This window comes from Centroberyx affinis, unplaced genomic scaffold (genome assembly GCF_046629955.1).
Source record: "Centroberyx affinis isolate AG114_WGS23_722 - 3 ecotype Tasmania unplaced genomic scaffold, CSIRO-AGI_Caff_v1 ptg004464l_1, whole genome shotgun sequence".
Lineage (NCBI taxonomy): Eukaryota > Metazoa > Chordata > Actinopteri > Beryciformes > Berycidae > Centroberyx > Centroberyx affinis.
The window spans coordinates 106,708-119,358 of NW_027282127.1; the positions used below are offsets into that span (position 1 = coordinate 106,708).

Here is a 12,651-nt window from a genome sequence, read left to right on the forward strand (position 1 = left end):
GTAATTGAACTGCCAGTCAGACTGCTGCCCAATATGCAGACCAAGATTTTCGGAACAATCCATGAATGGCAATGAATCATGACCTTGTGAGCACAAGGTCATATTTTGCTTCTGGAACAGGACAACATTTGAATTTAGCTTTAAATCTAATTTCCATGTTCCCTAGTATTGAGTGAGAGGTTTTTTTTCTTTGCACGTCAGATCTGCACTCTGAGAATGACAATTTTGACCATATGCGAATATTTGCAGTCTCATATTGTCCCCGGAAACAACAAAAGTTTCAACAGTTTTGAATTGAAAGATGGATTTTTTGTTTCACTACCTTACTAAATCAGATCTGTAAAGTCTGATTTTGTCATCCTACAATCAAAAATGGATGCATAATGACAGCATTCAAAAAGACTAGCCTAAATGTAAATGTTTATGGTAGTTTTTACTTAGACTTAAAATTACAATGTCACACTATGGAAGTTATTTTATTATCACACAGATACATGAATGCATGCTTTTATTTTTAAGATACCAAACCGGAAGTAACTCCCTCATTCCAAGTAGCTCGCGCATCATGTTGCGCATAGCACGCAGCAGTGTGTGTCGGTTCCGGGGGCCATGTGTTTATAGTGCTAGAAAACACAGTTGAAACCCGCTGGACCAATGACATCTGGTATTTATGAATATTTATTCTTCATTTCTATTCAGAAATTGTTTCACAGGTGTTTATATCTGTGGAATCGCGATAAACCGACCATAAATCTAAAATAGATTATCTTTGTGGACATTCATTCAGCATGCCGGTTATCTTCATAACGTTACCTACTTGCCAAGTCGTCTTTACTTGATCTTGGAAAGCTACGAAGAAGTTTAGGGGATGTTGTTTTCTGTGTATTCTACCTAGAAACCCTCTCAAAAAGTTCAGCCAAGCCTCAGACTGAATGAGCAGCTGCACTTCACATGTCAGCAGCACACACGCTGATGTTTATCTTCCCTGCATTTGTGTGGAAGGAACCAAAGTCACTTCTGAGTTGAGACTGTGTGGCAGGAATAACCGCAAGGGCACTGCCAGTGAACCTATCTCTCTGTGATGAGCCTGCGGGGGAAGCAGCAGATCCTCATACAGTCACTTCAGATGATACTTCAGATGATGCTTCCCATGCAGTGCGTCACGTCATGACGTCATATGCGAGCCTGTACACAGTGTGTAGTGAGCTCCATGGGACTGTCTTTCTTTATATGTTCATGTGATGTGCCTGAAAATAATATAAATTAAAGTAGTCATTCTGCTCCTTGACTTCATAGTCATTGTATCATTTCATAGCCAAGTAATAAGAGTAGTAAACCAAAACATCAAACAGCATGTCTCTGTCCAAAGCCTTTTGGGTTTCACCTAAAATCTCTTCTTCTCCAGTGTTACCTATCTATTCCACGCACCTTGGTAGTGGGTGAAGTTGTTGTGCCAAAACATCAATCAACTGAATAGCCACCTGAACACAGCGCTCTACAGAACTACCATTTTGATGGGATATGCACTTAAAAACACTGAAAATTGAAATAGGAGCATGTGTACAACTTGAGATGTATAGCAGCTTTGTTCCAGTGCTCTTCATTTTCTCAGATTAGAATCACATTTTGCTTATTGGAAAAAAAAAGTCATTGTAGAGAGTGAGAATAGTAGTAGTTATTATTTAAGATGTCTTCCTTTTTCCAGTAGATACTGTACATTATCTTGAAAATGGAGCCATCACTCTCAGCGTCATGTAACAGCAAGAAAAGAAAGGACAACACCTCAGCAACACAAGAGAAGGTGAAGAGATTGAAAACTGAGATGGAAGGTTATGGGATGTTTGAGTCTGCGGGTCTCCCCCACCCACCAAGGATCTCTGTGCTGCCCAGCCACCTGCAAGAACCAGTAACTCTGGAGGAGCTGACAGAGCTGCTGCACTTCGCTGCTCTGGGGAAAAGTGGCGGCGTCAAACAGCCCAGGTAGACCTGTGTGTAATGACTGTGTAGTGAGGCGTTGTCTACTTGATCAGCCATAACAAACCAAATAATTCTATGTAATGTATAAAACACCAATACTCTTCTCTGTGTCCCTATTCTCCAGGGTTGGGGCCATTCATGAATTGAGAATGCCTGGCAAATTTCCAATTCAGTTCCTGGCATTGGAATTGGAATGTCACCCAGCTCTAAGGAAACAGAATTGGGATTTAATTCGAATGCCAGGACACAGAATTGAATTCCAAGAAATTCCTCTTCTAAGATAGGCTGTCTTGACTTGCTAAACATTATAAATCAAACATTATGAGTAAAATAAAAGGCAGTTAAACAAATCGAATACATTCAGTCATAATGTATGCGTTACGATTACATGTTATGCATCAAATACCACCTGAATGGTACATTTAATATTTTATGACATTCATTATTGATAATAACACTACGTGTAATCACAGATATGTGGTAAGAAAAAACAAAAAAACATGGAATTTCACAGAATTTCACTGGATTAAATTCAAATTCCTGAAATTCCAATTCACTTCCAATTCTGTAGGTTTTTTTCAAATTCCAATTCCAATTCCTCAGTTGAATTGATGAGTTCATTCATGAATTGACCCAGACCCTGCTATACTCCAAGAAGAAGAAGAATAGACCGGGAGCTAAAAGATCTAATGTAAGGCTTTTGTCTTGCAGAATACTCAGATTATACTCTATACATCTCTCTTTTCTGTCCTCCTCCCCCTGTCTTTCTGCCAGTTGGTGTCGTCTGCGTCACCAGCGGAGGGTGAAGGGGGTGAATGTTGTCGTCCTCGACGGCCTGACCCAGAGTCACTTCTACAAACACTACCTCACCCTGCCACACCTCAGGAACAGCTACACCACTGTAAGTAAAGTAAAAGTACTGACACAGATTCTTCAAGGGGAGAATTTCTATTCACAGTATTAATTCCAACACATTCCATCATTGTTTGCATGTGGTGAGCATCATTTTGCCCTTTGGCTGGGGATGAAATGATCCTTCCAGAACTTAGCCTATGTCTGTAGATGCTGAGTAGTACAACAAAAATAGGCAATAGAGGATGCTTTTTTAAAATCTTTTAAAACTTTTTTAGGTTAATACATGTCATTTTTTTTAATTCATCTGTACATTTACCTGACTGGATTAGAGGCTCAGCTTCACTCCATCATCAAACAACCTAGCGTCTGGAATCTTCAGCAGTGAAGTCCCTGGATGGGAGGGTTCACCTGTTTTCCAAAGAGAGCAGGAAAGCAGACATCTGCATGAAGGTGCGATGTGTGTATGTGAATGCGTTCTGAGTGTGTGTGTTTGTGTTTTCTGTCTGTGTTTTCTCTCTTGTTCTGCCGTGTGTTTTGATTGTAAGTGCATTTGTGTATGTGTGAATTTGTTCTTCGCTGCAGCCCTGAATTGGCACCCGGTAATCAGGAGGTTTGGGACAGAGACAAGAGGACTGACGGCCTACACTCTCACCCAGGAGGAGATGATCAAGAAGCACTTCCCTGTGAAAGGTGAGTCTCTCTCTGTCTCTTTCATTGCCTATCTTTCTCTCTCTCCCTCACCTCACTTCTTCTGATTTTTTTTGGATGCAGGTATGCCAGGCTTTGAGGGTTTTGCATGTACAGATAGTGATGACTGTGTGACTGACAGCAGCCCTCTGTATGGAATTGACTGCGAAATGGTGAGATGCTCTCAAAATCGATTATGTACTTAATTCTTCTTTTGAATCCATGTTGGACCCCAGTTCTGCATTTTCTAAACGGTTCAGAACTGCCAAGATTATGCCTATACCTAAATTTACCTGCATAATCTGTTTATCTTTAGTAATGTTGATGATGCTAAAACCTGCTGACAAATCAATAATTCAATAACGTATTTGAACAATGTCATGTCAGAGTAAATTAAAATTACAATCAAATGACTGTTAATCCATTCAACAAAGGTTTATTTATTAAAGCTGTGTTTCCAGTGTCTAACGGAAAAGGGACATGAGTTGGCTCGTGTTTCTCTGGTGGATAGCGATGGGAGATGTGTGCTGGACGATCTGGTCAAACCTCAGAGCCGTGTCCTCAACTACCTCACCAGGTACACACACACACACACACACATACAGGTAGATAATTGATAACCAACTGCAAGCACTGTGTTAAAATGTTAAAACACTTTTCTGGTACCTATGCTGCCATGTGCCTCCTGATAGGTTCTCTGGCATCACCGCGGCTATGTTGCGACCAATCACAACCACCCTCAGAGAGGTTCAGACAAAGCTCAGGATGCTGTTGCCGCGGGACGCCGTCCTGGTGGGCCATTCCCTTGACAACGACCTCAGGGCTCTCAACGTGAGTGACTCTGACACACTGCCAGAGATGTGAGCTCTGCTTGTAATGAATTCATGTAATTATTATAAGAAGCTTGAATTCTGAGCGTCGTCATCACTTTGTTTTTCAGGGTTGTTTACTTTATCACAAAGTTGAGGCAGGTGAACCTTTACATATATTTCTAGAGAGAAGGTTTTTTTATTTTTACATTTTTAGTGCAAATAAAATGTTTAAAGTGTATTTGTTTAATGAGAACACACTTAAAATACTGTACAGTAGTATATTGAACCTCAATAATCTACATCTCAAATATCCAAACTGACCAGCTAACTGAGTGGGCATAATCAGATTAAGAAACACTTTATTTTTATTTTTATTTATTACACTTTTACCAAGTGTAATAAATGTGCAGGGATTTGTCTTGGTGGCTTGAATAGATTGGGTCCAGAACAACATGGTGACGCAAAGATAGTTTCTTTCAGTTTAACTGTGGAATGATTTTTTCTGCAACAAATTCAACTGTACATGTATCTATTTGAAAAATAAAAGCCAAATTGAGGTTAATTGCTGAATTTCTGAAAAAACGCAGACAATTACACCGTCCAAAATGTTCATATCTCAAAATAGCTATTAATCTTTTCAAATGTGGATCTTTCATTTTGGAAAGACACTCTTCAAACATACACGCATGTTTTATAATATGAACAAGCTTTGGCTCGTATTTTAACGTTGTCCTCCACTGCAGCTGATCCACCCACATGTCATCGACACCTCACTGCTCTACAGGAAAGAGTTTGGGCAAAGGTTTAAGCTCAAGGTCCTGGCCGAGACTGTGCTGAAGTAAGTGACTCTCTCTCTGTGTCTGCTTCTCTGTGTCTCTCACTCACTCTCACGCACACACTCATACACACACACACACACACACACACACACACACACACACCATGGCTAATAATGATTATTTTTTGACTCCTGCCCCAGGAGGGAAATACAAAGTGAAGAGAAGAAGGGTCATAACCCCACTGAGGATGCTGTGGCAGCGCTGGAGCTGGCACAGTACTTTATTAAAACGGGACCTCGACAGGTAACACATCTCTGTCTCACACACACACACACACACACACACACACACACACACACACACAAACAAACACAACAGATACAATGTCTTTGTGTTGATTGTCAGGTTGTAGAGCTTCAGGAGGAGCTGTGGGGAGGATCTCTAACCTTGAGTGAGCCCACTGTCTGTGAATCCACACCTACACAGAGTTACAGGTAAAATGACGACATTACACATGTTGTGGACTTGCATTATTTACATCTTACTTCAGTTATTGAGTCAATCTCCATCTCTTTCTCTCTGTCTTTTCCAGCTCAGATATCTATGATAGAGTTGAATTGCTGAGTCATGTAAATGATGGTCAGATGTTTTAAGAAGTTTAGGTCCATCTTGAAATAGTGATATGATAGCATGAGTGGAAAAAATATTTTACCAAAGCATGAAAGCATGAACAATCTTTACCAAAATTTTAATTTCTCATAAATGTAGTGATAGAAAGATCCTGTTGTTGATTCACAATGTAAAGCCCCCCTTATCACACATGCTGCTGCATCTGTATTTGACGTAAAGTCTCCCCCAAACGTGTTTCTCTCTCTCTTCGTCTGTCTTGTGCAGGTTTTCTGATGTACTACAGAAGAATGGACAGTCAGTAGCCTTTATAGGAAAGCGCACTGACATCATCCTAGATCTATCCAATCAGCAGTGGCACAATTCTGACAAAGAGGTGAGAGTTCAGGAGTTGTAGTTAGGCCATTCCAGTGCCTCTGTCCATAGGCCTGGTGGGACAGTCTTGTTGGAACCCCACATTAGTTTGGTTTTGCTTCTGAAATATGCATATAGTTTCAATTTCTTATGCACATAGGTCTACATAAAAGGGTTCACTGGTTCACCTATATGTTTCATATCTGGATGCTCTTCTCCAAATTAAATTCCTGATATCTGAAGTTATCCAGGTTTTGACTGAAATATTTTATGACATCTCTGCTTAATTTGATAGTGAAAAATAGAGAGAGAGAGAGAGAGAGAGAGAGAGAGAGAGAGGGAAAATAAAAGACATAGCATTGACACAAGTTGAGAAGTGAATTTGAAGTCAGTCAAGTCATGAATAAACGTTATGTGCATCAGCCTGATGAGGCCCCAGGGTATTTCTAATTCAGATCTTCAGTACAGACCAAAAAGAAAGAGGTGACAGGCTGCCGTCTTCTTACTTCACTTTTCCGAGTACCTGCATCCTTTCCTGTTTTTCTTCCAATGATGTCCTCTGCTTTTCCCCCCTCCTCTCCTAAACTCCATCTTTTTCTTCTTCTTCTCTCTCCCTGCATATCTCATCCTGCTCCCTTCAGGTTCTGGCCTCGTTCAGGAGAAAGACCAAGTGTCCCTTCTTCTCTGTGCTCCATTTCTCTTCCCTCTCCGACCACCTGAACAGTTCCTCCCCTCATCAGGAGCAGCACTACCAGAGGGTGAGTCATGCTTTCAGAACAACATGCTACAATGTTTTTCGGCATCTGTGTGTTGCTGCAATGTACTATTTACTATTTACTATTTACTATTACTATTTACTATTTACTGTATCCTGCAGGTGTGTGCAAATCTGAGAGAGATGTGTGTAGTATTTGCAGGGCCGTTCCCAGCAGGTTTCTCTGAGAGAGAGGCGAGGCGGCTGTTTCGCTGCTGTGGACCGGTTCGGAAAATCAAAATGCTGAACACAACCGTGAGGGTATGACCCACCTGAATTATGATTCTTGATGCATTGCAATTTTTCATTTAATAGACTGCAGTTTTTATATTTTTTTGGTCACCATTTGACTATGATAAACAATTGAATACCTATTAGATTATTGCACATTGGTGACAGTTACTGGTATTGTCTGTTTTTTTTAAAAAGGTGAGATTACCTTGAAAATCTTTTGCTGTGATATTCCTAGAGGTTGCAGTAAGAGGAGAATATCTTTCTGGTCTAGGATGATCATAGACAAAAATAGGTCTACATAAATCATGTTTCCTTAGCCCCAGTTGCTGTCAAGCTAGAGTTGTAACAGTGTTCTCTAGTTTTTCCACTCTCCTTGGATGGGCTTTGTTAATCTTCCCTGTCCTTTTTGACTACGCTTGCTCTCCAGATTCATGCAGAGATAGAGTTTGAGCTGCTGGAGGGAGCTATGCTGGCTTTAAAGACACTAAATGGACTTCATGTGCATGGACAGCACATCAAGGTATGTATTCCTCTCTCCTCTCTTCTCTCTCTTTCTATCACCAATTCCCTTTATATTACTGTGAGGGTATGAACAAACCTTTTATGTATGTGTGGGTGTATGCTTGTGTGTATAATTTCTAGGTCCAGAGGCCTGTTTCTGAGTCAACGCTGGACCTGGATCTGACTCTTGATGCTTTGATGAGGGACCCGCTCAATGCTAATCACCTCTATGCTGTCAGATTAAAGCCTAATAAGGCTAACCACATACACATCTCTGCAAAGGCCAATGGACACACGTTGGATGCTAAATGTTCAGATGTCACTGCTATGAAAACGGCTAATGGCTTGCACCCAGCTAAAGTAAATGGGTCAAAAATCGATGCTTGTTATTCTGAGCTCCCAGCTTCTGTCAGTGAGATTGAGTTAATTGCAGCAAAGCAGCTCTGTGCCTCTAGTTCCCAACTCTCTGAGGAGAAGCTCAGAGAGACATTTAGTCTCTTTGGTATGGTGGAGAGAATCTTCCTGCCTGCAAAGCCCTTTGGACAACATGCCAGACATGCATGCATAAGTGAGTAAAAAGCATCATTATTGCATGTTCTCTGTCTGTATGTGTGGGTATTCATGCCAGTCTATGTTACTCTCCAACCTGTGTGTTTCTATGTGTCTGGTTTGACAGAATTTGAGAGTTCAGAGGGTGTGCACGCAGCCCTCAGCTCTTCTGACGAACTCCGGAATGAGAAGTTCCTCATCTGTCCATCCCTGACTCCGCACCATTTGCATTCGTGGGTTGCTATGACAACCCCAGAGACGACTGTGGATTCTGAGGGGGAAGCAGCCGTAGAAGAGAAGGGGTGGAACCTCATGTGCACCAACCCTCAGGTAAGAAACTGGTCGTGTTCACTGTAGTTGGTTGTCACGATATTTTACTTCACTTGAAGTTGGTGGATTCCTGGGTTTTTTTCAGTTAATATTTGAATTGGAGATGTGCTAAAAATGTTCTACTAAAGCGAAACTTGAATTGAACTTCTGCTGACTATAGTAGACAGAGTTATCAGTATGTTTGTAATTCGATTTTCAGATCTTAACAGTTTATGATGTATAGAGCAGATGTGATGAAGATTCCCATACCTAATATGTGTAGGACCAGGAAACGGAGCTTGTGATGAGGAAGCTGGACAACCGCCTGGGGAAGCTGTTCAGATCCCTTCCGGATGGCACCCTGTCTGTGGTCGTGCTGCCTGGCCGCACCAGGTGAGAAGTCTGGCTGTGTTTCTGGAACAGTCTGTACTGCAGCTACATATTTCTGAACCATGTTTTCTTTTTCCCTCCACCTCTTCTCCAGCTCGACTAGCCAGCTCCCCGGTTTGTGCTTCATGGAGGTCAAGCGAGGGTCTTCATGAGCCAGTGACCCTGCTCTCCGCATGGACCAGCATGGACGTTCACCAGCACATATCTGCCAGTCCGCTGATGCCTGATCATGTGTGGAAGTAGTGTGTCATGTGGATCCAAGTGAAATCGCTGAAGCTCACAAAATACGCACCTCAACTCCAATACCCCAGAGTGCGATCTTCACTGACAGAGCTTAATCCTGAAAGTACATTTTTACGGACTTTAATCGACATAATAATAATAATGATGTTAATGTTTTGAATTTTTCAAAACAGCATTTGAGTGCCCAGAATCAAGAATTGTTCTGTTTTTCAAGCAGGTTTTCCACTGTAAATCGCCATGCAGGATTACGGGATAAACCCGTAGTGTAGCATGGTCACTGAACTTTTTCATATGCTTTGTCTTGAAATATATATTTACATTGCACAGTGTCATATCTATGCCTTTTGATATTGTGCCATTAAAACCTTTTTAATGTCAAACGTTTTCAGTTTGTATTATCTAGTATTTCACTTTCACTACAAAAAAAAATGAAAGCCAAAAGAAATGGTATCTAATATACAAATGTGTGCAAATGTGGGTGTTTTAGAGGAGACAGCTATTCTAAATGGTAGACTGGATATTCTTAAGAACCCCGTAACCTCTGAATCTTAAAGGACAGCACCACTGTTTCTGCCACATTCATATGCTGTCGTCCTGACTTAAAGTGGAAAAGCAATTCCATGAATTTCAGCATTAAAATGCTCTCTCTTTGCACTAGGACAGTCTCAGTCTGCATTATTGAACATTTACCACAGTCTCCCATAGAGAGAAGTGTTTGTCCCCCCCTGATATGTTCTCGTTCAAAACTGATTACTATGAAGTACAACTCATTTTGCTGTGAAAGTATAAAGATTGTGTCCACAAAAGCAATCTGCAATTAATTTTCAATGGAGCATTTTGAGATTGTACAATGAGAGTGGAATCACAGATTTTATAGTCTTGGTTCTTATTTCTAGAGTTGTGAATTTGTTTATGTTCACAAATACTCTACTGCCCTAGCAGTAGTGTAATATGTGAATTAAAACGATTGAGTGATACTCTTAATTTGACATCAGAGATATCAGAGCTAGTATTAGTCCATCTGTAAATAGCCTATCCATCTCCTCTGAGAACGCTGCAGTTCTAAATTCCCTTAATTCCATCACTTTACCAGAACTTCATCATATTATCTCCTCTATGAAGACCTCCACCTGTTCTCTCTACATTATTCCAACGAAACTCTTCAAAGAAGTTATTGGCACCATTGGCCCCAGCATTCTTTCAATTATCAATAGCTCTCTGGAAACCAGCCATGTTCCCCAATCTTTCAAACATGCAGTGGTCCAGCCACTTTTAAAAAAAACAGAATCTAGATCCTTCAGTCCTCAATAATTATAGACCAATCTCCAAACTCCCCTTTCTTTCTAAAATCCTTGCAAAAGTAGTTTTTAACCAACTGTTGCCCCACCTGGCTCAAAACTGCATTTTTGGAAAATTCCAATCTGGTTTCAGAGCTCTTCACAGTACTGAATCTGAATTACTGAGAATAACTAATGACCTCCTTCTAGCTGCTGACTCAGGTAACTGCTCCCTCCTCTTGCTCCTAGATCTAACTGCAGCCTTTGATGCAGTAGATCATTCCATTCTCATTCACAGGTTAAACCATTGGGCGGGGGTCTCCGGTTCTGCCTTAAACTGGTTTTCTTCATATTTATCTAACAGATCTTTCAGTGTCTCTATTAGCGACTCATCTTCTTCCTCTGAACCCATGTCCTGTGGTGTCCCCAAGGTCCCATACTTGGTCCAATCCTCTTCACCATCTATTTGCTTCTGCTAGGCCACATTATTCAAAAACACATTTCTTTTCACTGTTATGCGGATGATACACAGATCTACCTCCCCCTAGAGCCCAATAACTACACCAAACTAACTGACCTCAATAACTGTCTTCAAGTCATCAAATCCTGGATGGCTGCAAACTTTCTTCAGCTCAATGAGAATAAAACTGAAGTTATCTTATTTGGACCACAGCATTTGACCAACATTATTTCTCCTCATCTTGGCCCATTGGCCCCCTCTGTTAAACCACATGCAAAAAATCTTGGAGTCGTATTCGATTCAGGATTGAAGTTTGACAAACAAATCAATCGGGTAGTAAAATTAAGCTTCATGCAGCTCCGCATGATCTCCAAACTCAGATCAATTCCCTGTACTTCTGACCTGGAGAAAGTCATCCATGCCTTCATATCATCCGCCTTGATTATTGCAACTCGTTATATTTTGGCATCAGTCTTGTTTATCCCGTCTCCAACTAGTTCAAAATGCAGCAGCAAGAGTTTTGACATGGTCAAAAAAGAGGGAGCACATTACTCCCATTCTTGCCTCCCTACACTGGCTGCCTGTTAGCTACAGAACTGATTTTAAAATCCTGATGTTTGTTTACAAGGTGTTAAATGGTTTCGCCCCCTCTTACATTACAAAACTCCCGTCCCCATATCACACTGTCAGAGTACTGAGATCGTCTGACCAAAGTCTGTCTGTCCTGAGATCCAGGAGTCATCTTAAAACACACTTCTACTCATTAGCTTTTAACTGTGCCTAATGTAACTAGCTCAGGTATTTCTCCTGAAGTCGCTGTAGGTCTGTGTTGGCTCTTTGTGACCATGTGCTTTTACTATTATTATTATTTATCATCACTTTTTTTCTCCTCTTCTATTGTGCTTGTTTCCTTCTTTTGTTTTTGTTTTCCTGTGTGTGTGTTGTAAAGCACTTTGGATCAACTGTGTTGTGTGTAAAGTGCTATATAAATAAAGTTGAGTTGAGTGAATGCATCACTGGGATATGTACTTTTTTGTCACATTCAGATAGTTCTCTGGCCTGAGAGCTGGCTAAGAACCCAGAAGAACTGGAATGTTTTTTTTTCTCTGGTAATGTGCTATGGCAATAGAAATGTTTGTCCACTGCAAATCCTAAGTAAATGGGAGTCACAGTTGCCAACTCTATTTGTTTCAGCATTAGAGTTTAGAATTTACTTCTTGGCTGATATAAAAACAATAAAACAAGTAACACAGGAAATAGGCCAGACTGTAAAAGTCAAAAAGATCCTAATAAAGGATTTAAAATTAAAGTTTGCGCTAGATACAGTACAATTATTAAGTTGTTGAACTTACTTGAACAGAAGAGACAGAAACAGGCATACTAAGAAACATTCTTTAATTTTTTTCCCTCTCCAAGGAAATATTTAGGGATTTTTACAGTTTTCCTCATACAAAAATGTATACGTATTCTTAACGTTTATACATTTTGCATTAGAACATACTATGACATCGTTGCAGGTTGACACAGTTACAAAAACATTAACACAAAAGGTAAAGAAAAACATTTCCATACAAAATAAACACCATAAGCTCCTCTTATGAAGGGTCAAAAATGCCACCAATAATAAATATCATATTATCATTGATAAGCTTATATATTTGATAAAACTGGAGAAATTAACAGAACTCTTACACATTCTTTAAAAAGGAAAAAAAATGATTTGACTGCATTAAAATACTACATAACCCTGACATTGTAAACTACAGGACCAGTCAAGTGGTGTTTCAACTCTCACAAATTTATGAAATGGATTCACAGGCATACAAAGACTAGAGCAAATGTA

At 40.3% G+C, this 12,651-nt stretch overlaps 1 protein-coding gene across 1 annotated transcript; it reads left to right on the forward strand.

Annotated features, from left to right (window-relative positions):
• The first annotated feature begins 602 nt into the window (after positions 1 to 602).
• Positions 603 to 9,600, forward strand: LOC139665145 (RNA exonuclease 5-like). Its single transcript, XM_071544116.1, has 19 exons — positions 603 to 664; positions 1,706 to 1,980; positions 2,752 to 2,878; positions 3,162 to 3,282; positions 3,415 to 3,522; positions 3,604 to 3,692; positions 3,981 to 4,096; positions 4,212 to 4,350; positions 5,075 to 5,169; positions 5,311 to 5,413; positions 5,516 to 5,604; positions 6,005 to 6,113; positions 6,733 to 6,849; positions 6,969 to 7,106; positions 7,507 to 7,599; positions 7,722 to 8,148; positions 8,257 to 8,459; positions 8,722 to 8,831; positions 8,923 to 9,600. Exons 2-19 carry the CDS (start codon positions 1,730 to 1,732, stop codon positions 8,978 to 8,980), a joined length of 2,493 nt encoding a protein of 830 aa, XP_071400217.1. The 5' UTR covers positions 603 to 664; positions 1,706 to 1,729; the 3' UTR covers positions 8,981 to 9,600.
• Positions 9,601 to 12,651: the final 3,051 nt, after the last annotated feature.

What these genes read in the sequence shown, in the direction of transcription:
- LOC139665145 (XM_071544116.1), top strand. Translation starts at nt 1,730, where the DNA reads ATGGAGCCATCACTCTCAGCGTCATGTAACAGCAAGAAAAGAAAGGAC. An exon ending in GGCACAATTCTGACAAAGAG is followed by an intron (nt 6,114 to 6,732) that starts GTGAGAGTTCAG and finishes TGCTCCCTTCAG; the next exon opens with GTTCTGGCCTCGTTCAGGAG. An exon ending in TGCATGGACAGCACATCAAG is followed by an intron (nt 7,600 to 7,721) that starts GTATGTATTCCT and finishes TATAATTTCTAG; the next exon opens with GTCCAGAGGCCTGTTTCTGA.